The sequence below is a fragment of the Macaca fascicularis genome, chromosome 7 (genome assembly GCF_037993035.2).
Source record: "Macaca fascicularis isolate 582-1 chromosome 7, T2T-MFA8v1.1".
Lineage (NCBI taxonomy): Eukaryota > Metazoa > Chordata > Mammalia > Primates > Cercopithecidae > Macaca > Macaca fascicularis.
The window spans coordinates 122841162-122868591 of record NC_088381.1 but is presented as its reverse complement, the minus strand read 5'-3'; the positions used below and the strand labels follow the sequence as shown (position 1 = coordinate 122868591).

The 27430-nt window shown below is 39.5% G+C and overlaps 2 protein-coding genes across 10 annotated transcripts in view; both read left to right on the top strand.

The window, feature by feature from the left end:
• The window catches only part of WDHD1 (WD repeat and HMG-box DNA binding protein 1), an 86059-nt gene that overhangs the window by 14663 nt on the left and 43966 nt on the right, over window positions 1–27430 (top strand). For 5 of the 9 annotated variants that reach the window (XR_012415808.1, XM_045396446.3, XM_005561308.5 and 2 more), the window contains 10 exons: window positions 140–251; window positions 3836–3987; window positions 5864–5975; window positions 6214–6264; window positions 7189–7284; window positions 12641–12733; window positions 14326–14432; window positions 14670–14811; window positions 19786–19993; window positions 25019–25206. Coding sequence is in view for 8 of the 9 variants with exons in the window: in XM_045396446.3 (XP_045252381.2) it covers window positions 140–251; window positions 3836–3987; window positions 5864–5975; window positions 6214–6264; window positions 7189–7284; window positions 12641–12733; window positions 14326–14432; window positions 14670–14811; window positions 19786–19993; window positions 25019–25206 (1261 nt within the window). In the remaining variant the exon portion in view is untranslated. The remainder of the gene's footprint in view (window positions 1–139; window positions 252–3835; window positions 3988–5863; window positions 5976–6213; window positions 6265–7188; window positions 7285–12640; window positions 12734–14325; window positions 14433–14669; window positions 14812–19785; window positions 19994–25018; window positions 25207–27430) is intronic. The other 4 variants (XM_073997428.1, XM_073997429.1, XM_045396447.3 and 1 more) reach the window with 3 other exon arrangements.
• LOC107130419 (large ribosomal subunit protein eL31-like) lies at window positions 13673–14129 on the top strand. The gene has a single exon (XM_045396452.3). It carries the CDS (start codon window positions 13704–13706, stop codon window positions 14115–14117), a length of 414 nt encoding a protein of 137 aa, XP_045252387.2. The 5' UTR covers window positions 13673–13703; the 3' UTR covers window positions 14118–14129.

The window sequence follows — 27430 nt, the reverse complement described above, 5'->3', positions numbered from 1 at the left end:
TAGAGACTCTCTGTATTTTCGAGGCTAGTCTCGAACTCCTGGCCTCAAGCATTCCTCCCACCTTGTATTCCCAAAGTGCTAGCGTTATAGGCATGAGACACCATGTCCGATGACTTTAATTTGTGTCTTTTCTTCACAGTTTTATTGTGACTTGTGGAAGTGATGGTGATGTGAGGATTTGGGAAGACTTGGATGATGATGATCCTAAGTTCATTAATGTTGGAGAAAAGGCATATTCATGTGCTTTGAAGGTAGTAAAAACAGTTATATCAATTGATATGAAATGATACTGGCATGTGATTCTTATGCTTGAGTGAAAAAAATATTTTTGAATATAGATATACCTTGTTTATCTCATGAAATAATATTTTTAAATGCATGATAATGCCATAACTTGCCCTACCAATTTTTTTTTGAGGGATGTGAAAAAACATTTTTGAATATAGATATACCTTTGCTTTTTTTATCTCATGAAATAATATTTTTAAATGCATGATAATGCCGTAACTTGCCACACCAATTTTTTTTTTTTTTTTTTTTGAAATGGGATATTGCCATGTTGCTCAGACTGGTCTCAGACTCCTGGGCTCAAGCAGTCCTCCCAGTTGAGCCTCCCAGGTAGCTAGGACTGTAGGTGCATGCCACCATACCTAACCACCCCAAAATTTTAAAGGTAAACTCTGAGTGGTTTATTAGAAGAGATTAATGGACATGAATGGTGAACCAATTAAAATAAATGCAGGAAAATAATACTTTCAAGAACAGTTTAAATGTTCCCTTTTTTCCTTTAAGGGAAAACTCAGTAGTGGTTTTAGCTCACTGCTGTGGTTTGAATGTGTTACCCCAAAAGCATGTGTTGGAAACTTAATCCCCAACATAACAGTGGTGGGAGGTGGGGTCTACTGAGAAGTATTGAGACTATGAGGGCTCTGGCCTCATGATTGGATTGATGCCACTATCTCAGGAGTGGGTTCATCATAAAAGGGTGAGTTTGATCCTCTTGCTCTCCCTCTTGCCCTCTTTTTACTCTTCCAAGATGGGATGATGCAATAAGAAGACCCTTGCCAGATGCCAACCCCTCAGTCTTGTAGTGTCCAGCCTTCAGAATCAAGAGACAATAAATTTCTGTTCATTATAAATTACCCAATCCGTGGTATTCTTATAGCAGTACAGAACAGACTAAAACACCTACTGATTCAGATAACTTAAGGAATTGTTCTAGAAAAGGGAATGTTTCATTAACTTTCCCAATATATGTTCATATATGTTTCTGATGTTTTGTGTAAGGCAAATATGGGAATGAGATGTAGGTTACTTGGAGAATGAAGACTTATTCAGAAGGACTTTGGAAATTAAATTTCTATAAACCCCTAAGCTTTTCATTCATGATGACTTTTAATTTGAGTGTATTGTGTTTAGGTAGAAAAATCTTTCCACAGAATTCATATTTTTTCCAAACCCAGGCGCATTTAAGGTAGATTAGATGGTGTTTAGATATTCTTTTTAAAATGATCATATATAATTGGAAAATACATTCCCAGAAGAAAAAACATAAATGACCAACATACATTAAATATAAGCTAAATCTTACTAGTAAGCAAAGAAGTGCAAATTTTAAAATTGGATTTTTTTCCCCATAAAATTGGCAAGGACGAAAAATATTGCTAATCCCAGTAATAGTGAGGGCTTTGAGAAGTAAATATTATCACACACAGTGTCTGGATATATAAGTGAGAAACTTTTTTTTTTAGAGCAAATTGATACCATATATTAAAATTGGAATGGACACAGTCATTTTTGGCTATTTTCAAGTTTATGTGGAAAAGGATATTAGTAAAAGCGCAATTCATAATAATAGCAAACGTTACAAACAATTGAAGGGTCTTTCAATTGAGAAGTTATTTTATAAATTTTGGTAGAGCCATATAATGGAATACTATGCAGCCACTATAAAAATAGGGTATCTCTATTTATTTTCATCTGAAAAGATATTTATAATAAGTTGAAAATAAGTTTACAATAAGTCGAAAAAGAATGAGATTCAGAACAGTTAATATAGTGTAGTCTTATGTTTGTTAAAATAAATAAATACATATATATACACATACACACACACACACAAACACACACGAATATAACAAAATTAAGAAGACTTAACCCCTAAATGTTAATGGAGATTACTTCATAAAATAAGGAACTTACCCTCTGCTCAGGATACTTTTTTTTTTTTTGAGACGAGTCTCTACTCTGTCACCCAGGCTGAAGTACAGTGGCAGATCTCGGCTCACTGCAAGTTCCGCCTCCCAGGTTCACGCCATTTTCCTGCCTCAGCCTCCCCAGTAGCTGGGACTACAGGCGCCAGCCACCACGCCTGGCTAATTTTTTGTATTTTTAGTAGAGACGGGGTTTCACCGTGTTCGCCAGGATGGTCTCAATCCCCTGACCTCATGATCCGCCTGCCTTGGCCTCAGGATTACAGGCGTGAGCCACCGCACCCGACCTTTTTTTTTTTTTGAGACGGAGTTTCATGCTTGTTGCCTAGGCTGGCGTACAATGGTGCGGGGTCAGCTCACTGCAACTGCCACCTCCCGGGTTCGCAGCCTCCCACCCAGCTAGGTGCCCACCACCATGCCTGGCTAATTTTTTTGTAATTTTAGTAGAGACGGTGTTTCACCATGTTGGCTAGACTGGTCTCAAACTCCTGACCTCACGTGATCCACCCGCCTCAGCCTCCCAAAGTGCTGGGATTACAGGTGTGAACCACCACACCCAGCTCCAATACTTTCATATTGTCATTTTTTTTCCGATCAGTGAACATATATTAGTTTACTAAGGCTGCTATAACAAATTGCCACAAATTTGGTGGCTTAAAACAACAGAAAATTATCTCACAGTTCAGAAGGCAGGAAGTCAGAAATTAAGGTGTCGTCATGATTGGCTCTTCCCAAGGCTCTGAGGGAGGATATGTTCCATTCCTGTCTTCTGGGTTCTGGTGGTGTGGCAATTCTTTTTTTTTTTTTTTTTTTTTTTTTTTTTTTTTGAGACGGAGTCTCGCTGTGTCACCCAGGCTGGAGTGCAGTGGCGCGATCTCGGCTCACTGCAAGCTCCGCCCCCCGGGTTCACGCCATTCTCCCGCCTCAGCCTCCCAAGTAGCTGGGACTACAGGCGCCCGCTACCACGCCCGGCTAGTTTTTTGTATTTTTAGTAGAGACGGGGTTTCACCATGTTAGCCAGGATAGTCTCGATCTCCCGACCTCGTGATCCACCCGCCTCGGCCTCCCAAAGTGCTGGGATTACAGGCTTGAGCCACCGCGCCCGGCCCGGTGTGGCAATTCTTAACATTCCTTGCCTTATAGGTCTATCACTCCAGTCTCTGGCATGGATTCTGCATTTAGGCTTTACTCTAAAAAGACATGTAATGATTTTGTTGTGGAAACATAGGGCAATGACTATTGTGGCCATGCCTTCTGATGCCTTCTCATTTTGAGACTAGCTGTGTTTTCTCTGAAAAGCTCTCTCGAGTCTCCTTCATTTTTATAACACTTAGGATCCATAGAAGTACTATTCAAATATTTTTCTTACCAGAATAAAACAAAAATTAGAGGCTATAAGATTGGTTGCTGAAGGTAGAATTAATTTTTCTAAAGCTAGCAAATTTTTCTTGCTAATAATTCCAGCAAAGTTGTATATTTAGTGATAATTTTTCTCTTGATATGAACTACATTTTTAAGGTTTTTTGTTTTTTTTTTTTTTTTGCCAGATTTTTATCTATGGAGAGACTCCCAGTCATTTGGATTTGTTTTGCTAATGTTTCTTACCTTAATTTTTCTTTTAGAATGGAAAATTGGTCACTGCAGTTTCTAATAATACTATTCAAGTCCACACATTTCCTGAAGGCGTTCCAGATGGTATATTGACTCGCTTCACTACAAATGCAAACCATGTGGTCTTTAATGGGGATGGTGCTAAAATTGCTGCTGGATCTAGGTAAGGCTCTTTGACATCAGAAAAGGAAATAATGTTAGAACAAAAGGCCTTGTTTATTTGTTTCAGGGTAATGTTTTCAGGACTGTGACTTACTTTTTTGTTTTTTGTTTCCTCATATATTTTTTTATCTAGTAAAGGTTTTTGAGGATGAACTTGGGCTTCTTTTTGAATTGAAATATGTTGCTTTGGCCAGGTGTGGTGGCTCACACCTGTAATCCCAGCACTTTGGGAGGCCAAGGTGGGCGGATCACCTGAGCTCAGGAGGTCAAGACCAGCCTGACCAACATGGCAAAACCCTGTCTCTACTAATACAAAAAATCAGCTGGGTGTGGCAGCAGAGCTGGCCAGGAGGCAGAGGTTGCAGTGGGCCAAGATGGTGCCACTGCACTCCAGCCTAGGTGACAGAATAAGACACTGTCCCCCGCCCAAAAAAAAAGAAAGAAAAGAAAAGAAATGTACTGCTCTGCAGATGGCCTATTTTATAATACCGAAAGCATAGCTTGATGCAAAATTTTAAAAAATTATTTTAGGGCTTGCGTGGTGACTCATGCCTGTAATCTTAGCCCTTTGGGAGGCCAAGGCGGGCAGATCACCTGAGGTCAGGAGTTCAAGACCAGCCTGGCCAACACAGTGAAACCTCTTCTCTATTAAAAAGACAAAAATGAACTGGGCGTGGTAGCGGGCACCTGTAATCCTGGCTACTCGGGAGACTGAGGCAAGAGCATTGCTTGAACCCGGGAGACAGAGGTTGCAGTGAGCTGAGATCATGCCATTGCACTCCAGCCTGGGCGACAAGAGTGAAACTTCATCTCAAAAAAAAAAAAAAATTATTTTAGTTAGAACTTGGACTATATAGTCAGAATATTTTGGAGTTTCTCTTGATGCTTCTTTGTCATAGGAAAACAATATAATTGGTTGAATTGCTGAGGTGAAGTGAAAGGTATAGTACTTTTAAAAATGGTTGTAGCTATAATTAGATTAGCAAATAATAGAAGTTTAAGATGTAACTAAAGAAGCCACTTAGGAAGTGTTTGTATTTTAGCATAATGGGAAATCTTGACTTGTGTTTTCAGCATATTTATAGAGCAAAACTAAAAGGTAAGTCATTAAATTTGGGTGCCAAATTTTATAAGCTGCTATAAAGAAATTACAGCATTTACTCTTGTGATTTTGAAATACTTGGACAGGCTTATGCCTCTAATCCTAGCACTTTGGGAGGCTGAAGTGGGCAGATCATGAGGTAGGGAGTTCAAGACCAGCCTGACCAACATGGTGAAACCCCGTCTCTATTTAAAATACAAAAATTAGCTGGGCGTGGTAATGTGCACCTGTAACCCTAGCTACTTGGGAGGCTGAGGCAGGAGAATCGCTTGAACCCGGGAGGCGGAGGTTGCAATTGAGATCGCACCACTGCACTCCAGCCTGGGTGATAGAGCAAGACTCCATCTCAAAAAAAAAAGAAGAGGAAGAAATATTTGGATCATAGCTTTTAGGAGAGGTGTTTTTTTTCTTTTGTTTGTTTGTTTGTTTGTTTGTTTGTTTTTTGAGACAGAGTCTTGCTCTCAGGCTGGAGTGCAGTGGCGCGATCTCGGCTCACTGCAAGCTCCACCTCCTGGGTTCAAGCAATTCTCCTGTCTCAGCCTCCTGAGTAGCTGGGACTACAGGTGCCCGCCACCACGCCTGGCTAATTTTTTGTATTTTTAGTAGAGACGGGGTTTCACTGTGTTAGCCAGGATGGTCTCGATCTCCTGACCTCGTGATCCGCCTACCTCGGCCTCCCAAAGTGCTGGGATTACAGGCGTGAGCCACCGCGCCCGGCCTAGGAGAGGCCTTTGTATTAGCATTTATTCATTTGCGTTACTCTTTTTGTTCTTAGTGATTTTCTAGTCAAAATTGTGGATGTGATGGATAGCAGCCAACAGAAAACATTTCGAGGACATGATGCCCCTGTTTTAAGTCTTTCCTTTGATCCTAAGGACATCTTTCTGGTAATTCTTTTTTCCTTCTCTTTTTGTGTTTTTCCTGAATATGTTTAAAAATATATTTCCTACTATCTAAAAAATTTTCTGCTAACTCTAACTTTTCAAGCTTTATTTTATTCAGGAAGAGAGTTAGCAGGAAATTTCACCCAGTTGATAAAAGGGCTTTTTGATTTAATTAATTGAACCACTTTCCGTGTGGTATTATGGCTATGACTATAGAGAAATGTGTTGTTTATTCCTGCAGGCATCAGCTAGTTGTGATGGATCTGTCAGAGTGTGGCAAATTTCAGATCAGGTAAACTCAGCAATTTAAATTTAAAGTTTTTTGCCCATTCCTGTAATAAATTGTTATATGTCATATTACTGGACCAAATTAATAATTGCTTTTCTTTAGAGTTTTCTTTGGTACCATTAAATACTTTTTGTGATCGAAGTCCACAGTAATCTAGTGTCAAAGTAAATTGTATTTGTACCTAATCACAAGGGAAATGATAATCTTATATTTAACTTTCTAAGTTTTGTAAATGAAGGGAATAAATTCAGTTATTTTATATTTGTAATGTAATGACCATGCGTTGGGCCTTGGGTTAGACAGTTAGGGATAAAAAATTATGGGTCACACTTGATTTGGAGAGTCACATATACAATTTGTTCAAATGCAGCCTAATAAAGGTTTTAAAGGAGGTACGAAATGAGGTGTTCTCCAGATTGACAGAGGGAACAGTTAAGTCTTCCCAAGACAGTCAGAGATGGCTTGGCATTTCTAGGGAGAATATGAATGTAATTGACTAAAGAAATATCTTCCACAAATAATGCCTTAATATCCACAGTTCCTTCCCTTCATTCTTGAGCTATTTAAAAGAACCGACTTTGATACTTTAACATTTTATAGTAGACCTTTGAATTTTTTTTTTTTGTAGTCATTCTAAGAATTTCACATATTGGGGTTTTGTGTATGTGTGTATGATTATTCAGTAAGTATATCATTTGTTTATTCTGCACAGAAAATACTCTAGTTATTTAAGATTTGTACTTTTCATATCTTTGAAGGACTTAAAGCAGTTTAGGATTATCAGGTAGTATTATAATTAAGGTACATTAAGTTGCATTTTTCTGAGATATATATTAATTTGAAGCATTTAAATATATTCAGTTCTGCATATATTTTGGGGGAGGAATTTTCATAAAGGGAAAGACATTTTCTTTTTTTACCAATTAGACATGTGCTATTAGTTGGCCACTGCTACAAAAATGCAACGATGTGATAAATGCAAAATCAATCTGCAGACTTGCTTGGCAGCCGAAAAGTGGGAAGGTAAGAGATTCTTATTTTTATTTTTATTTTTATTTTTTATTAGAAACAGAGTCTTACTCTGTCGCCCACGCTGGAGTGCAGTGGCGCGATCTCGGTTCACTGCAACCTCTGCCTCCCAGGTTCTAGCAGTTCTCCTGCCTCAGCCTCCCGAGTAGCTGGGATTACAGGCGCAAACTGCCATGCCCGGCTAATTTTTTGTATTTTTAGTAGAGAGGAGGTTTCATCGTGTTGCCCGGGGTGGTCTCGATCTCCTGAGCTCAGGCAGTTCACTCGCCTTGGCCTCCCAAAGTGCTAGGATTACAGACGTGAGCCACCGTGCCCGGCATGATTCTTATTTTTTAACCTTTGTTTTATTCAGTCCTTTTCAACTTTGAATGTAAAAATAGTTTTTTTAATTGTCAAAAAACTTTAAAAATTTGGATTATAAATTTTAGAGTACCAAGCCAAATAATTAGTATTGAAATGCTTTAAGAAACATTTGAACTTTATCAGGATTCATTTTAAAGTATAAATTTTGCATGAATTAATGAATTTTATATTTTCCTTCACATTCATACTTAATGGAACAACTCTGGAGACAGTTTTATTATGTCCACTCTCACTGTTAGTACCTAACATTTTGGAGGTACTAACTGATACAGTTAGACAACAGAAAAATATGAGAAATTTGAAAGGAAGAAAGAGAATGTTCATTATTTGCAAATGAAATGTTTATATATGAGTAAATCCCAAGAAAATCAACTGGGGAAGAAAATCATTACTAATAATAAGAAAATTTAGTAAGATAACTAGAAGCAAAATTGTTTGCATACAGGATTGTTATACAAATACAGGATTGTTATCCTGTATACAAACAATAGCCATTTAGAAAGTATGTAGGAAAAATAATGCATTTACTGTTACACTGAAAAAGATACAGTAACAGGTTAAATGTATAAGAAATGTGAAAGATCTATATAAAGAAAATTTTAACATGCTACCAAGAGAAGTAAAAGAAGACTTGGATAAATAGAAACATATACTCTTAGAAAGGAATTTTTGATATAAATAAAGATGTCAGTTTTTCCTTAAATTAATCTATAGTTTTGATAACATTCACATATAAAATACCAGGCTGTGTGTGGTGGCTCATGCCTGTAATCCCAGCACTTTGGGAAGCTGAGGCAGGAGAACCGCTTGAGCTCAGGAGTTTGACACCAGCCTGGGCAACATAGTGAGACCTTATCTACACAAAAAAATGAAGATTAGCCAGGTGTGGTGGCATATTCCTGTAGTCCCATCTACTTGGGAGACTGAGGCAGGAGGATCACTTGAGCCCAGAAGATTAAAGCTGCAGTAGGCTATGATCTTGTCACTGCACTCCAGCCTGGGCAATGGAGCAAAACCCTGCCTCAAAAATAAAAATATCTTATCTGAAGGCTCTTAGAAAAAAAAAAAGAAAACAAAATAAAATAAAATAAAAGTACCAATAAGATGTCTGGGAGGACCAAATTGAGCTGATTCTAAAGCCCATGTGGGCTTTCCATGCTACCCAGAGAAGGGTCCATATGATATTCTGGATTCTCATCATAATTTAAAGGGAAACTTTCACAATGTCTAGAACCCTCGATGTCCTGCAAATGAAGGAGGAGGATGTCCTTAAGTTCCTTGCAGCAGGAACCCACTTAGGTAGCACCAGCTTTGTCTTCCAGATGGAACAGTACATCTATAAAATAAAAAGTGACGGCATCTACATCATTAATCTGAAGAGGACCTGGGAGAAGCTTCTGCTGGGAGCTTGTGCCACTGTTGCTGTTGAAAACCCTACCGACGTCAGTCTCATATCATCCGGGAATACTGGCCAGAGGGCCATGCTAAAGTTTGCTGCTGCCACTGGAGTCACTCCAGTTGCTGGCTGCTTCACTCCTGGAACTTTCACTAACCAGATCCAGGCAGTCTTTTAGGAGCCACAGCTTCTTAAAATGACTAATCCCAGGGCTGAATACCAGCCTCTCACAGAGGCAACTTATGTTAACCTACCTACTATTGCTCTGTGTCGCACAGATTTTCCTCTGTGCTGTGTGGACACTACCATCCCATGCAACAGCAAGGGAGCTCACTCAGTGGGATTGATGTGGTGGATGCCGATCCAGGAAGTTCACATGCGTGGCACCATTTCCTGTGGGAGGTCATGCCTGATCTCTACTTCTATAGAGTTCCCGAAGAGATTGAAAAAGAAGGGCAGGCTGCTGCTAAAAAGGCTGTGACCCAGGAGGAATTTCAGGGTGAATGGACTGCTCCAACTCCTGAGTTCGGTACTCCTCAACCTGAGGTTGCAGACTGGTCTGAAGGTGTGCAGGTGCCCTCTGTGCCTATTTAGCAATTTCCTCCTGAAAACTGGTGTGCTCAGCCTGCCACGGAGGACTGGTTTGTGGCTCCCCACTGCTCAGACCACTGAATGCATAGGAACAACCACTGTGTGATCTTAAGCTGTTCTTGCACAGGCTCTGAAGCAACATGGAAATAAGGTTGATGGAAAATAAACATTGGGTCGGGTTTGATGGCTCATGCCTATAATCCCAGCACTTTGGGAGGCTGAGGCAGGTGGATCACTTGAGGCCACAAGTTCAAGACCAGCCTGGGCAACATGGCGAAACCCTGTCTCTACTAAAATTACAGAAATTAGCTGGGCGTGGTGGCACACACCTGTAATCCCAGCTACTTGGGAGTCTCGGGCATAAGAACTGCTTGAACCCGGGAAGCGGAGGTTGCAGTGAGACGAGATTACAATACTGCACTCTAGCCCCGGTGACAGAGCAAGACTCTATCTCAAAAAAGAAAATAAACAATTGGTTTCTTAAAAAAATGAGAAAATCCATGTGGAAAATGAAAAATTTTGAAAAAGAAGTGTTGCAAATAATCTAATTCAATCAGATAATAAAGTTATGAGAGTTAAAAGTTTGCTATTGAGTTATGAATAGACACATACCTGTTAAAGAGATAAATAGACCCAAATGTATATGGAAAGTTAGTGTATATAAAGGTAGAGAAAAGGAGATTTAGCAAACGTATTAGCACAAGGATATGAATACCAGGAAGTGGGAATCTTTGAGGACCATCTTGGAAGCTTTCTTCCACATGATGAGTTTGTATATAGGTATTTACTATATTATTATTTCAACTTTTCTATTCTTTTGAAATTTTTCAGAAAATAAAAGTAGATCATACAAAAAGTAAATAATTTTGCATGATACAAAATATTATAGTCACAGTACAAATGACAAACTGGGGAAGAAAGTTTGAAACAATAAAACACAGCTAATTTCCATAGTATGCAAAGTATTCTTACAAATCAGTAAAAACCCATTAGAAAGATAAGCAAAGACATGAGCAGACAGTGTACATAAAAAGTATACAGTTGGTGGCCGGGCACAGTGGCTCACGCCTATAATCCCAGCACTTTGAGAGACTGAGGTGTGTGCATCAACTGAGGTCAGGAGTTCGAGACCAGCCTGGCCAACGTGATAAAACCCTGCCTCTACTGAAAATACAAAAATTAGCCAGGCGTGGTGGTGTGCACCTGTAGTCCCAGCTACTCGGGAGGCTGAGGCAGGAGAATTGCTTGAACCTGGGAGACAGTGGTTGCAGTGAGCTGAGATGGCACTACTTCTCTCCAGCCTGGGCAATATATATATATAAATATACAGTTTGTTTTTCTTTCTTTTGTAGATATATACACACACACACAATTGGCTTTTAAAATTATTTTTTCTTTCCTTTTTTTGAGACATGGTCTCACTCTGTTGCCCAGGCTGGAATGCAGTGGCATGATCATGATTCACTGAAACCTCTGCCTCCTGGACTCAGTTACATCCTCCCACCTCAGTCCCCCACCCGAGTAGCTGGGACTAGAGGCACACGCCCACAATGGCTGGCTAATTTTTTTATTTTTTGTAGAGACAGGGTCTCATTATGTTACTCAGGCTGGTCTCAAACTCCTGAGCTCAAGTGATCTGCCTGTCTCAGCCTCCCAAAGTGCTGAGATTATAGGCCTGAGCTACCACACCTAGCCCATGTGAACTTTTAACAATGTACATTCTAGAGTAAAGTGATAATTGAGCTCAAGGAAATGTAGTGTGTATTTTTTTCTTTGCTTACAAAAAAATCTAATTGAAAATTATTTAAAATAAAGATTTTATTATATATTACTAATTGTTTTTTGGATAATCATGGAATGAATACACAGTTTTTTCTACTAATCAGTTTCTTTAGAAGAATGCATAAGAAGATACATTTCTTGTTTTTCAAGATATTTGAAGGATTCTGTCTTTATTTTCCACCAACAAATGGGAGGAATTTTTAAATTAGAAGGGCCTAGATTCCTTAAGAAGTAGTATTGAAGGTCAGGCACGGTGTCTCACGCTGTAATCTCAACACTTTGGGAGGCTGAGGCAGGAGGATCACTTGAGGCCAGAGTTCAGTACCAGCTTGAGCAACACAGCGAGACCCCATCTCTAAAAAAAAAAAAAAGAAAAAAAAGACACACACACACACACACACCAGGAAAAAAATTAGTTGGGCTGTAGTCCTAGCTATTTGGGAGGCTGAAGCAGGAAGATCCTTTGACCCTAGGAGTTTGAGGCTCAGTGAATTATGATCACACCACTGCACTCCAGTGTGGGTGACAGAGCAAGACTATCTTTTGGAGGGGAAAAAAGTAATCGTATTAAAAGTGCTAGTAATTACAAGTTCTTCATTTTTTGGTGGGGGAAAAAAGTAATCGTATTAAAAGTACTAGTAATTACAAGTTCTCCATTTTTTGGTGGGGGCAGAAAGTTATCTTATTAAAAGTACTAGTAATTACAAGTTCTCCATTTTTTGGTGGGGGAAAAAAGTAATTGTATTAAAAGTACTAGTAATTACAAGTTCTCCATTTTTTGGTGGGGGGAAAAAGTGATCTTACTAAAAGTACTAGTAATTACAAGTTCTCCATTTTTTGGTGCAAGCAATAGAGTGATCACCTTTATTTTTTTCTCTTCCCATGACAAATTATCACCTATTTTTTGCTTAATGAAGTTTTAAGTAATATTCTGAGTTTCATTAGTTGCCAGTTAAAATACAGGTTTGTGCCTGGCACAGTGGTGTATGCCTGTAGTCCCAGCTACTTAGAAGGCTGAGCCAGGAAGATCCCTTGAACCCAGGAGTTGAAGACCAACCTGGGCAACACAGTGAGACACCGTCTCTTAAAAACAGAAACAATAAAAACTAATTTGCTTTTATGTCTTGTAAATTTATCTGAATGAATTTTGTGTCTTTTTCCGTCTTCAAGTTCAGTTTAATGTAAACTTTTGTTTAAGTTGTTTATCTTTTCTAATAGTTACTGGCAATTCCTGTGGAAAAATCTGTTAAGCTATATAGAAGAGAAACTTGGAGTCATCAATTTGATCTTTCAGATAATTTCATCTCTCAGGTAGGTTTTATAAAGTGACACTTTCAGTGGGCTGTAAGGAGCAGTTAATGCATAGTTTGCCTGAATACAGTTGCAGTTAAATATTATTGAATTGGAAAACAACTCCTGGCTGTTGTATGTGGTCCATCTTCTAACAACTCATCCTTTCTTCATTTAATCATAACTGGATACGAAATAGGTCTTTATTATAAGAAGTCAAATTTAACCCTTGCATCGTATTTGCACAAGTTATTCTAAAGCTATCAGTAGTTAGCTTTTATTGTTAAGTAAGTTTCACTGAGACTTGTGATCATGGACTCTGAAATTTTAGAGCAAGAAAGGTTGTTGGTCTGTTTTCTCTTTCTTTTACATGCACAGATGTTTACAGTTAAGGAAATGTAAGCCCAGTAGGTCATCAATGGCTTATTAAAGTTCACTTACTAGTTTTCTTCATCTTGGTTGTGAATGCTAAGAGAATGTCTTGAATTGTCTCTCTAGGATAATAACATTTTTTAGGTTTTAGGTTTTGCTTTGAAACTTGTGCCAGTGGCTGGACACAGTGGCTCATGCCTGTAATCCCAGCACTTTGAGAGACTGAGGCAGGAGGATTGCTTGAGGCCAGGAATCCGAAACCAACCTGGGCAACAAAACAAGACTCCATTTCTACAAAAAAATACTAAAAAATTAGCCAGGTGTAGTGGTGCGTGCCTGTAGTCCTAGCTACCTGGGAGGCCGAGGCAGGAGGATCACTTGAGCTTCAAGAGTTGGAAGTTGCAGTGAATAATGATGGTGCCACTGCCACTGCACTGCAGCCTCAGTGACAGAGCAAGATCCTGACTCTAAAAATAAAATAAAATTGTTCCAGTATAACTTTTTCATGATAAAGTAATAGCTGATAGTGATACTTGAATATTATTGAAAAATAAGGTTAGAAAATAAGCAAACTCTACAATACCTCGCGGCTCTTCCTTTCCAACTTGGACCCGGCAGAATGGCTCCCGCAAGGAAGGGTGGCAAGAAGGAAAAGGGCCGTTCTGCCATCAACGAGATGGTGACCCGAGAATACACCATCAACATTCACAAGCGCATCCATGGAGTGGTTTTCAAGAAGCGTGCCCCTCGGGCACTCAGAGAGATTCGGAAATTTGCCATGAAGGAGATGGGAACTCCAGATGTGCGCATTGATACTAGGCTCAACAAAGCTGTCTGGGCCAGAGGAATAAGGAATGTCCCATACCGAATCCGTGTGCGGCTGTCCAGAAAACGTAATGAAGATGAAGATTCACCAAATAAGCTCTATACTTTGGTTACCTATGTACCTGTTACCACTTTCAAAAATCTACAGACAGTCAGTGTGGATGAGAAACTGATCGCTGATCGTCAAATACATCAAATAAAGTTATAAAATTGAAAAAAAGCAAACTTTGTCTTGTCATTTGTGTATCAAATATAATTAGAAATAATATAGAACAGGGATATAAACATTTGAATTTGGTTGATTGCTCTCCAAATTCTTGAAAAAAAAATGTAAAGAAAATTGAATTTGGTAATAAAATGAGTATTTAGTTTGAAATTTTACAAAATCATTATTTATTGACTGTTTTTCTTTACAGACCCTCAATATAGTAACCTGGTCTCCCTGTGGGCAATATTTAGCTGCAGGTAGTATTAATGGTCTAATTATAGTTTGGAATGTGGAAACCAAAGACTGCATGGAAAGGTATGATTTAGTATATCTTTTGTCTCTTCTTTGCTCATCTTTATTAGTTTTGTATTTGTTTTATTTCGAAACATTTCAAATTTGCCATCAGATTGTCAGAATGAAAATATAATTAAATTTATATTATTTATAAATTATTGTCAAAAGTCATTTAATCTTTACTAAAATTTACCTAAAGAAATGTACAGTATATATTTTTCTTGACAGTATTTTTAGAAACTACTTTTTAATTTTTAGGGTGAAACATGAGAAAGGTTATGCAATTTGTGGTCTGGCATGGCATCCTACTTGTGGTCGAATATCATATACTGATGCAGAAGGAAATCTAGGGCTTCTAGAGAATGTTTGTGACCCCAGTGGAAAGACATCAAGCAGTAAGGTAAAAAGAAGTAGGGTACAACGGTTTCTCCAAAATGTTTCTGTGATCATATGGATTTGGAAGACACCACAAAACTGCCTTATTTTCTTGGAAAATTACTTTTCATGTTACTATAGTAGATTCTGAGTAGTAATCTATAGTAAGAAAACTTCTTACTTGTTCAACCTGATGTCTCCCAAGTGTATTTTACTAAGAAACTTTTTTCTCTGTATATAATGCCTTTCCAAGGAATACCTTTCATTAAATACTATTTTGTATCAGATCTCAGTTTGGCCTGCAAACTATATCTACTCTGAATTAGCCTTAACTCTTAGAACTACTCATACACCTCCTGTGCTTAGCCAAACAGCTTTACTGAGCAACTTTAAACAGGCACCTTGTTTTATACCTTCTTGCTTTTGTTCATTATTCACCCTGCCTAGTAGATGTATCTATTTATATTCAAGTCTTAGTTTAGACTTCTGATTACAGATTGCAGACTTAATACATGCCTTTATATCTGTCCCTCCTGGAACTCCCACAAAGACTATTCTAAAGGCATTTTTTTGAATGCATAATCCCATAAGGTTTAAGAAGACAGTTGAAGGGATGATTATAAAAATAATTTTGAGCCCTGCTGCAGTGGCTCACACCTGTAATCTCAACACTTTGGGAGGATATCTTGAGCCCAGGAGTTTGAGATCAGCCTGGGCAACATGGTGGGACCCCATCTCTACAAAAAATAAAAATTAGGCAAGTATGGTGGTGTGTGCTTGTAGTCTTATGCTCCTACTCAGGAGGCTGAGGTGGGAGGATCACTAGAGCTTAGGAGGTTGAGGCTACAGCAAGCTATGATTATGCCACTGCACTCCAGCCTGGATGGCAGTGAGACCCCATCTAAAAAATAAAAATTAAAAAAGGGAGGCTAGAGAATAGAAGGATGATTGGAAACTCACTTCAACTTCTCAAAAAGTTGAATTCTAAAACTAGTTTCTGGAAGCTGAGGTGCTACTCAGTTTGCCTCACTGAATCACCAGAGATTCAGAATTTGGTAGCACTAGGTACTTCTAAAAGTGGGGCCGAAAACAGGAGAGGTGATTTAATAAACAAGTAGAGTCCTCTAGTTTCAACATATGTGTTCAAAGCTGAGTACCTGCCCTCCCCTGTCTTCACATGCATTCTGGCAGAATGTTGGAGATTTGTTTTTTTAGAAAAGATGAAATAGACTGTCCTTGGTCTAGGGACACTGGTTACAGTTGAATGGTCTTGGGTAAGGGGGAAATACTGTACTGAAAACAGAGGATTAAATGAAAGATTAGATACTTGAGTGTTGAAATGACCATCTCAGTTCTACTAGGTTCTCAGAACATTGTCAGCCAGCGTTATGCGTTTCAGGCAGGAGATTGGGAAAATCATCTTTGGCAAATTTGTCTAAGAGAAAAGATGTAAAGAGAGAGTTTAACTCCAGGGAAAACAAAAAGTTGTAAAAGAAAGGACAAGTGATCATAGTATACTATATCTGTTAAAAGATAGGAATAATGCCAGCCACTTGGGGTTATTGGGAGGATTAAGTGAATTACATATAGTTAGAACAGTGTCTAGCACACTTCATAAGTTTGACGTACTTTAAAAGTGTTGGCTATTATTTTTATTCAGCTATGAATAACATTTGCATGAGCTTACTAACCTAAATACTGTATATTGATTGAACCACAAGGAGGATGTATCTATCTATATTGGGAGAATTGGGGTCGGAGAATAGTGTACATGCAAGCATGGCAGTTGGGGTGGTTATGAAAGGGTACCAAATCCTCATCTTCCATAGATAGAAGTTAATAGGATCTATTAAACACAGTGATTAAAAGTGAAAAAAAGGCCGGGCACGGTGGCTCAAGCCTGTCATCCCAGCACTTTGGGAGGCCGAGGCGGGCGGATCACAAGGTCAGGAGATCGAGACCACAGTGAAACCCCGTCTCTACTAAAAATACAAAAAATTAGCCGGGCGCGGTGGCGGGCGCCTGTAGTCCTAGCTACTCAGGAGGCTGAGGCAGGAGAATGGCGTGAACCCAGGAGGCGGAGCTTGCAGATCTCGCCACTGCACTCCAGCCTGGGCAACAGCGTGAGACTCCGTCTCAAAAAAAAAAAAAAAAAAAAAAAAGTGAAAAAAAAATTCTGCTAGAATATGATTTACAGGTATGGAAGAAGTAGCAAAGAAACAACTAAAAGAGCTGGAAAGATTTATTCTGTAGAGAAGTAAGTTGGGGCTGTGGAGAGGGCTATTTTCATGGCACACCTTGTAAAACTTTTCAACTAATATATATGTATGTGTAACATTGGTAAACACAAAAAGTGAATTCAGAAAAAAATTCTTGGCTGGGCGCGGTAACTCATAGCTGCAATCCCAGCACTTTGGGAGGCCGAGGCCGGTGGATCATCTGAGGTCAGGAGTTCAAGATCAGCCTGGCCAACATGACGAAACCCCAACTCTACTAAAAATACAAAAATTAGCTGGGCTAATTTCACACCTGTGAACATTTTATCGCCTTCATCATAAATATGAGGCACAGTCCCCCATTAAAAAAATTTTGTTTCTTTGAGACAGAGTCTCCTCTGTTGCCTAGGCTGGAGTGCGATGGCGGCTCCCTGCAACCTCCACCTCCTGGGTTCAAGCGATTCTCCTGCCTCAGCCTCCCAAGTAGGTAGGATAACAGGCACCTGCCACCACGCCCGGCTAATTTTTTGTATTTTTAGTAGAGATGGGGTTTCACCATGTTGGCCAGGCTGTTCTTAAATTCCTGACCTCAGGTGATCCACTTACCTCAGCCTCCCAAAGTGCTACGATTACAGGCATAGGCCACTACGCCTGACCTCCCCGTTTTTTGTTTTTTTTTTTTTTTTTTTTTTTGAGAAGGAGTCTGGCTCTGTCGCCCAGGCTGGAGTACAGTGGCCGGATCTCAGCTCACTGCAAGCTCCGCCTTCCAGGTTTACGCCATTCTCCTGCCTCAGCCTCCCGAGTAGCTGGGAACACAGACGCCCGCCACCTCGCCCGGCTAGTTTTTTGTATTTTTTAGTAGAGACGGGGTTTCACCGTGTTAGCCAGGATGGTCTCGATCTCCTGACCTCGTGATCTGCCCGTCTCGGCCTCCCAAAGTGCTGGGATTACAGGCTTGAGCCACCGCGCCCGGCCTCCTCCCCGTTTTTTTAATAAGAAAATCTAAAAACAGTTTTTTACCAACTTGAGTATGTAAACTTTTAGGATTATAAATGGATTGGTTAAATATCTTCTTATAGCACTTAGTTATTAATTTACTCATATGAAGTATTTTTCAATTTATGGATTTAGAAATACTTTTCATCTCATTTTATTAAACATCAGTTTTCAGAGCACAATTATGTTTACTTCCATTTAAAAGGTTTATGACGGTCTGGGTATGGTGGATCACGCCTATAATTCCAGCACTTTTGGAGGCCGAGGTGGATTTATCACCTGAGGTCAGGAGTTCAAGAATAGCCTGGCGAACATAGTGAAACCCTATCTCTACAGAAAATACAAAGCTTAGCCAGGTGTGGTTGTGTAGGCCTGTAATCCTAGATACTCAGGAGGCGGAGGCAGGAGAATCACTTGAACCTGGGAGATGGAGTTTGCAGTTAGCCAAGATCATGCCACTGCACTCCAGCCTGGGTGACAAAGTGAGACTCTGTGTCAAAAAAGAAAAAAAAGGCCGGGCGTAGTGGCTCATGCCCGCAATCCCAGCACTTTGGGAAGCCAAGATGGGCGGATCACAAGGACAAGAGATCGAGACCATCCTGGCCAACATGGTGAAACCCCATCTCTACTAAAAATACAAAAATTAGCTGGACGTGGTGGCGCGCGCCTGTAGTCCCAGCTACTTGGGAAACTGAAGCAGGAGAATAGCTTGAACCCAGGAGGCGGAGGTTGCAGTGAGCCGAGATCGCACCACTACACTCCAGCCTGGCAACAGAGCGAGGCTCCACTCTGTCAATAAATAAATAAATGAATGAATGAAAATAAAAGGTTTATGATGTAATATTTTTTAATCTGTTAATGGTGTTCTTATTAGACTTTTATACCAAACTATAAATTTCCTTTGGCTTAACATTTGTACTGTTTTTATTCATCCTATAGGAGTAACTTGAGATCTTTCCAGTGTATCTGCTTACCATTTCACTTTTTAAAGTGATCTAAAAATTTGTTTATTTTGAGACAGGGTCTCACTCTGTCACTCATGCTGGAGTGCAGTGGTGAGATCATGGCTTACTGTAGCCTCGACCTTCCAGGCTCAGGTGATCCTCCCACCTCAGCCTCCCAGGTAGCTGGGACTGTAGACCCATGCCACCATGCCTGGCTAATTTTTTGTGGAGATGAGATTTCATCATGTTGTCCAGGCTGGTCTTGGATTCCTGGGCTCAAGCCATCCACGTGCTTCGGCTTCCCAAAGTTCTGAGATTACAGGTGTGAATCACCATGCCAGGGCTTTATGTAGAATTTCTTTGCCTTCTTTGTTTTTCTATTGGTTCTATCACTTTATTTTTATAAGTATCAAAACAGTAACTTTAACTGAGATAAAGAAAATGTATCTTATGCAGTATCTTGTTCAAAATAAAAGTAAATGAGAGCATGTCTTACAATATGAGAGACTTTATAGGAACTTTATCATATTAATGTGACTTTGCTGGGAAATGACTTCTGAGGAATAAAATCTTATTTTATATTTTGGCATATACCATATTTGTTTACATGTCAGTCCCTATACTCCTATCCCATCCCCAGACTATAAGGCATTTGAAATAAGAACTGGGTCTTATCGTGTAAATATAAATGCAATTCTTATAAATACATTTACTAATTATTCTTATCTGTTCAGTGAGTTTGCTACTTGGTAGAATTTATAGGTGCATATTAAAAGATTACCGTTTTAGTAATTGAGTTTTTCTAAATCATTCACTTTTATAATTTGTATTAATTTGTTCAAGGTATCTAGCAGAGTGGAAAAGGATTACAATGATCTTTTTGATGGTGATGATATGAGTAATACTGGTGATTTTCTAAATGACAATGCAGTCGAGATCCCTTCTTTTTCAAAAGGGATTATAAATGATGATGAAGATGATGACCTCATGATGGCTTCAGGTCGTCTTAGACAACGAAGTCACATCCTAGAAGATGATGAAAACTCAGTTGGTAAGAATTTGACTTTGTGCATGTGATTATCCTGTTGATTAATATTTTGGATTTTTTATTAACACTGTTAAAGTCATTATTGAATTTGTAGAATGTAGCTAAAATAGTGCTTAGAGGAAACTTTATAGCATTAGGACTTTGTTTAAAAAGGTTTCAAATCTATAATCCAAGCTTCTGTTGTGGCAGACTAGAAAAAGAGAAAACTAAACCCCAAGCAAATAGAAGGAAGGAAATAATGCAGAGCAAAATTCAACAAAATTGACAACAGAAAAAGACAACAAACTATAGAGAAAGTCAATGAGACCAAAAGCTGGTTCTTTGAGAAGATCAATAAGGCTGGGCATGGTGGCTCATGCCTATAATCCCAGCACTTTGGGAGGCTGAAATGGGCAGATCACTTGAGGTTAGGAGTTCAAGACCAGCCTGGCCAACATGGTAAAACCCTGTCTCTACAAAAATACAAAAATTAGCTGGCTGTGGTGATGCATGCCTGTAATCCCAGCTACTCAGGAGACTGAGGCAAGAGGCTCACTTGAACCCAGGAAGCGGAGGTTGCAGTGAGCTGAGATCGCGTCACTGCATGCCCTCCTGGGCAACAGAGCAAGACTCCATCTCAAAAGAAAAGATCAATAAAATTAATAAATATCTATCGTGGTTGATCAGTAAAGAGAAGACATAAATTACTAACATAGAGAATGAAAGAGGGGTGGGCCATCACTATAGATCTGTAGATTTGTGCTATCTAATATGTAGTAGCCACTAGCCACATGTAGCTGTTGAGCACTTGAAATGTGGTTAGTTCAAATTGAGATATGTTATGAGTGCAACCAGACTTTTTTTTTTTTTTTTTTTTTTTTTTTGAGGCGGAATCTCTCTCTGTCACCCAGACTGGAGTGCAGTGGTGTGATTTTGGCTCACTGCAACCTCTGCCTCCGGGATTCAAGTGATTCTCATGCCTCAGCCTCCTGACTAGCTGGGATTATAGGCACACGCCAACATACCTGGCTAATTTTTGTATTTTTAGTAGAGATGGGGTTTTACCATGGAGTGCAGCCAGATTTTGAAGACAATATGAAAAAAAGAATGTAAAACTCCTGGAAAATTTTGTATACATAGTACATGTCGAAATGATAATATGTATTTTAAATGCACTATATTATTAACATTATGGCTGTTTTCTTTTTACTTTTTAAACATAGCTATTAGAAAATTTAACATTACAGCTGTAACTCACATTATTTGTCTGTATGGCAGCGCTACTATTAATATCAAAGGCATAATGGAAATATTATGAATAACTATGCCCATAAATTTAACAACTTAAATGAAATGGACGAATTTTCTGAAAGACACAAACTACCTCGCTAACTCAAGAAGTAATAGATAACCTGAATAGTATTGTATTGTTAAAGAAATTGAGATGGTAATTTAAAATCTTTGAATAGAGTGCTTATTGTAACAACTCACATGCTAAAATAACACTTGAACATTATCAAGTAAAATGCCAATGTGCAGTGCTATGTTGTGCTGTTTAAAGTCATATAGAGTTTATAGAACAACAGTCCTCAAATGTTTTGGTCTCAGTAGCCTTTATACTCTAAAAAATTTTGAGGACCCTTCAGAGAGCATTTATTTATATAGAGTTATGTCTATTGTCATTTACATATTAGAAATTAAAATTCAGAAATTTAAAAATATTTATTCACTTAAAAATAACAATAAACTCACGTAAACATGAATACTTTTTTATTAAGAACAAAAAAAATTTAGTGAGAAGAGTGGCATTGCAATCTTTGTAATGTCTGTCATAGAGGACAGCTGGATTTTCTCATCTTCTGGATTAAGTCTATTGCCATACATTGTTTTTGTTTCAAGTGTATGAAGAAAATTTGGCCTCACATAAATATGTAATATGAAAAGAGAGAAGTATTTTTTTTTTTTTTTGAGACGGAGTCTCGCTCTGCCGCCCAGGCTGGAGTGCAGTGGCCGGATCTCAGCTCACTGCAAGCACCACCTCCCGGGTTCACGCCATTCTCCTGCCTCAGCCTCCGGAGTAGCTGGGACTACAGGCGCCCGCCACCGCGTCCGGCTAGTTTTTTGTATTTTTTAGTAGAGACGGGGTTTCACCGTGTTAGCCAGGATGGTCTCGATCTCCTGACCTCGTGATCCGCCCATCTCGGCCTCCCACAGTGCTGGGATTACAGGCTTGAGCCACCGCGCGCGGCCGAGAGAAGTATTTTAAGAAATCTTTTAATAGCACATTCAACTAATTGTGGATATTCTTTGATGTTGCACCAAGACTCAGAAGATGATCATTTCCTAAAGATTACTTGCAAAGGTAATCTGAAAACTTCAGTGAACTCTTACAGCTCTATTATGTTAAAATTCATTGGTCTGGCTGGGAATGGTGGCTCACACCTGTAATCCCAGCACTTTGCGAGGCCCAGGCAGGAGGATTGCTTGAGGCTGGGAGTTCAAGACCAGCCAGGGCAACATAGTGAGACCTTCTTTCTAGAAAAAACTTTAAAAATTAGCCAGGTGTGGTAGTGTGTGCCTGTAGTCCCACCTACTTGGGAGGCTAAGGTAGGAGGATCTCTCGAGGCTGAGAGGTGAAGGCTGCAGTGAGCCATGATTGCAACAGTGAGCTCCAGGCAGGACAACAGAGCAAGACCCTGTCTCAGAAAAAAATAAAACAAAATAAAAAAATTCATTGATCTGACTTGAATGTTGAATGGATTTTTTAAAATCATGTTTAATTTTGTAACATATGAATTGATAATATTGGTTCACTGAAGTTTATAGATCTTTATTTTGACACTTTTTATTTAATATAAAGTATTTGTTTTTGTTTTTTATTATATGTTGTTTTTAATTAATTAATTTTTGTTTTTAGAGATAGCGTCTTGCTCTGTCACCTAGACTGGAGTGCAGTGGTATGCACCTCAGTATAACCTTGAACTCCTGGGCTCAAGCAGATCTCCCACTCAGCCTTCTGGGTAGCTAGGACTACAGATGCATGCCACCATGCCCATCTAATTTTTTATTTTTTATAGAGATGGAATCTTGCTTTGTTGCCCAGGCTGGTCTTGAAATTCTGGCCTCAGGTGATCTTCCCTCCCCAGCCTCCGAAAGTGCTGGAATTACAAGCATGAGTCATAGCACCTGCCTATAAATTATATATGCTAGTGTTGTTACCAATCTCATCAGCAGTTTCTAAGTATTAGAAAGTTGTGAAGCTCATAATGGCAAATAGAGGCTTTCCAATATCTTAATTTTTAATTGAAAGCTCAAATTTCTTTTTTTTATTTTTTGAGAGGGAGTCTTGCTCTGTCACCCAGGCTAGAAGGCAGTGGCGTGATCTCAGTTCACTGCAACCTCTGTCCCCTGGGTACAAGTGATTCTCCTGCCTCAACCTCCTGAGTAGCTGGGATTATAGGTGCCCGCCACCATGCCCGGCTAATTTTTGTATTTTAGTAAAGACAGGGTTTCACTATGTAGGTCAATCTGGTCTCAAACTCCTGACCTCAAATGATCTACTCTCCTTGGCCTCCCAAAGTGCTGGGATTACAGGCATGAGCCACTGTGCCCAGCTCTTTTTTTTTTTTTTTTTTTTTGAGACAGAGTCTCCCGGGTTTAAGCGATTCTCGTGTCTCAGCCTTCTGAGTAGCTGGGATTACAGGCATGTGCCACCATGCCTGGCTAATATTTTTTTTTTTTTTTTTTTTTTTTTTTTTTTTTTTTGAGACGGAGTCTCGCTGTGTCGCCCAGGCTGGAGTGCAGTGGCCGGATCTCAGCTCACTGCAAGCTCTGCCTCCCGGGTTTTTACGCCATTCTCCTGCTTCAGCCTCCCGAGTAGCCGGGACTACAGGCGCCCGCCACCTCGCCCGGCTAGTTTTTTGTATTTTTTAGTAGAGACGGGGTTTCACCGTGTTAGCCAGGATGGTCTTGAACTCCTGACCTCGTGATCCGCCCGTCTCGGCCTCCCAAAGTGCTGGGATTACAGGCTTGAGCCACCGCGCCCGGCCTTTTTTTTTTTTTTTTTTAGACGGAGTCTCGCTCAGTCGCCCAGGCTGGAGTGCAGTGGCGCGATCTCCGCTCACTGCAAGCTCCGCCTCCCAGGTTCACGCCATCCTCCTGCCTCAGCCTCCCGAGTAGCTGGGAGTACAGGCGCCCACCGCCACACCCGGCTAATTTTTTGTATTTCTAGTAGAGACGGGGTTTCACCATGTTAGCCAGGATGGTCTCGATCTCCTGACCTCGTGATCCGCCCACCTCGGCCTCCCAAAGTGCTGGGATTACAGGCGTAAAATACAATTTTTGTATTTTTAGTAGAGACTAAAATACAAAATTTTATATTTGACCAGCCAGGCTGGTCAACATGAAACTCCCGACCTTAAGTGATCTGCCTGCCTCGGCCTCCCAAAGTGCTGGGATTACAGGTGTGAGCCACTGCGCCTGGCCTGAAAGCTCAAATGTTGTCATTGGCAACAAATCCTGCCAGTTATTTTTTCTTAATTGACAGGCTCACTTCATTCATTTCTGAGAAAATGTTTGCCAAAGATCCAATTCTGCATAACCATAGTTTATTTGGCATTTGTTTTTCAAGTAAAAGTAGTGTTCTGTGAAAAAAAATCACTTAGTTCAGCTTACAACTCAAATAATTGCATAAGTACTTTTTTAAGACAGCCATCACACTTCTCATTTTAGCACACAACTTTAAAAAAAAACTGTGTAAGTGTCAAGATTTAATAAAATTAATATTTTTACTGCAAGTGAGTAGCGGTTAACAATGCGGTAATGACTAATACAGTTAGGTGCCCCTGCCTTGATTGGTGCCAGGGCACTAGGAATTTTACCCACCATTGCTTTTGCACCATCACTGCATCTCTTTAACACAGTGAAAGAGGCAAATAGCATGTCAGTGTCATTGCATATGAATGAAAAAGTTACTAGATTCCATATGCTTTCCTTTTTACAAATCATTGGTATTCGTGATTCCCTTAATTATGATCCTTTGTGTTGTAGATATTTCAATGCTAAAAACTGGTTCTAGTCTTCTCAAAGAGGAGGAGGAAGATGGTCAGGAAGGCAGCATTCACAATCTACCACTTGTAACATCCCAAAGGCCATTTTATGATGGACCCATGCCAACTCCCAGGCAAAAGCCATTTCAGTCGGGTTCTACACCCTTGCATCTCACTCACAGATTCATGGTAAGCCTTGGATCTACACTTAACTTATTAGAAGGTTTTCAGCACTTTTTTCTTACTATAGGTAATTTTTTTGGATAAAACATATTTTTTAAAACTTTGATTAAGTAGCCTGGAGCACTTTGGTTGATTATAGTTTTGTGGTTAGTTTATTTTATGGTTAGTTCACAGTTTTAATCTTGTTTCAACCTTATTGAAAATGACGTTAAATAAAATTCTGCTTTCCAAAATGACATTAAATGAACATAAGTAAATATTACTATCTTGCACTGTTTCTTGGCAATACTTTCAAACCTTATTCTTCATAGTCATTGTTATATAGAAGATTATACTGACTCCAAAACTCTAGTAAGGAGGTGTTTTCTTAGAAGGCAACTAATAGTATATTAGAAGGTGGTAAGTACTATGGGGGAAAATATCTGCCCCTTTTCCTCACCCCACCACCCACCAGAATGTAAGCTACACAAAGATAAAGATTTTTGTTTTGTGTACTGATATGTTCTTAGGATTTGGAACAAGGTATGATACAGTACACATTAAATATATATTTCATGAATAGACAAAATGAATATATTGGCTTTTTGCCTTAGGTTTGAGCTCTTTTTGTTTTGTTTTGTTTTTGAGATGGAGTCTCGCTCTGTTGCCCAGGCTGGAGTGCAGTGGTGCAATCTCAGCTCATTGCAAGCTCCGCCTCCCAGTTTCACACCATTCTCCTGCCTCAGCCTCCCGAGTAGCTGGGACTACAGGTGCCCGCCACCATGCCTGGCTAATTTTTGTATTTTTAGTAGAGATGAGGTTTCACCTTGTTCGCCAGATGGTCTCGATCTCCTGACCTTGTGATCCACCCGCCTTGGCCTCCCAAAGTGCTGGCATTACAGGCATGAGCCACCGCGCCTGGCCTGAGCTCTTAAAAAGTTTAGTATTTCTGGGCCGGGCGCGGTGGCTCAAGCCTGTAATCCCAGCACTTTGGGAGGCCGAGACGGGCGGATCACTAGGTCAGGAGATCGAGACCATCCTGGCTAACACGGTGAAACCCCGTCTCTACTAAAAAATACAAAAAACTAGCCGGGCGAGGTGGCGGGCGCCTGTAGTCCCAGCTACTCAGGAGTCTGAGACAGGAGAATGGCCCGAACCCGGGAGGCGGAGTTTGCAGTGAGCTGAGATCCGGCCACTGCACTCCAGCCTGGGTGACAGAGCGAGACTCCGTCTCAAAAAAAAAAAAAAAAAAGTTTAGTATTTCTGTGTTGGTTATATGATGTTTTCTACTCTGAGGATTTTGCCTTTTTAAAAGTATAGGCCTGGCATAAATTTTTATGTAAAGATTGAGGGTGGTGATTAATATTAATAAAACCTTTTATTGTTATCAGTAGTCATCAAGTGATAGGTCTTAATTTTTTTATTAGTGTCAATATTTTATAGTTATATTAAATACAATTTTATTTTATTTATAGTTATATTAAATAAAATATTGGCACTAATTTTATTAGAAACTCTAGGGCCAAGTATGAGCCTATAATGGACATCAGTGCAAGATAAGATTTCCAAGTGGTATCAATTTATGTTGCCTCTGCCAGGCGTGGTGGCTCACGCCTGTAATCCCAGCACTTTGGGAGGCCAAGGTGGGCGAGTCACTTGAGGGTAGGAGTTGGAGACCAGCCTGGCCAACATGGTGAAACACCCTATCTCTATTAAAAAAAATACAGAAATTAGCTGGATGTGGTGGCACGCACTTGTAACTACAGCTACACAGGAGGCTGAGGGAGGAGAATCGCTTGAATCCAGGAGGCAGAGGTTGCAGTGAGTCGAGATCATGCCACTGCACTCCAGCTTGGGTGACAGCGAAACTCTGTCTCAAAAAAAAAAAAAAAATTATGTTTTCTTAAAATGTATATATTTATTTTATCATAGAATAACTAGTTAGAATAGGAAAAAAGTCTGTTGTTATTTGCATTCATATTTGTAAGAAAACTCAATTTTTGAAATGTTTCTTTTGAGGAATTTAATGGTTTGGTTGTTCAAAGACCAACTGTAATGTACTTTTAAAGGAACAGTCATGTAATTTATTTTTAAATATTATTAAATACTCCATTTGCTAATTAATAAGTATATATGTATCTTATTCTCATGAAGAAAATAATAAGTAATTGTAGCTCCAGTATTATGACTCCTGTCAGAAACTATTTAGAGATAGATGAGATGTAGTAGCTCCCAAAACCTAAATCTTAAT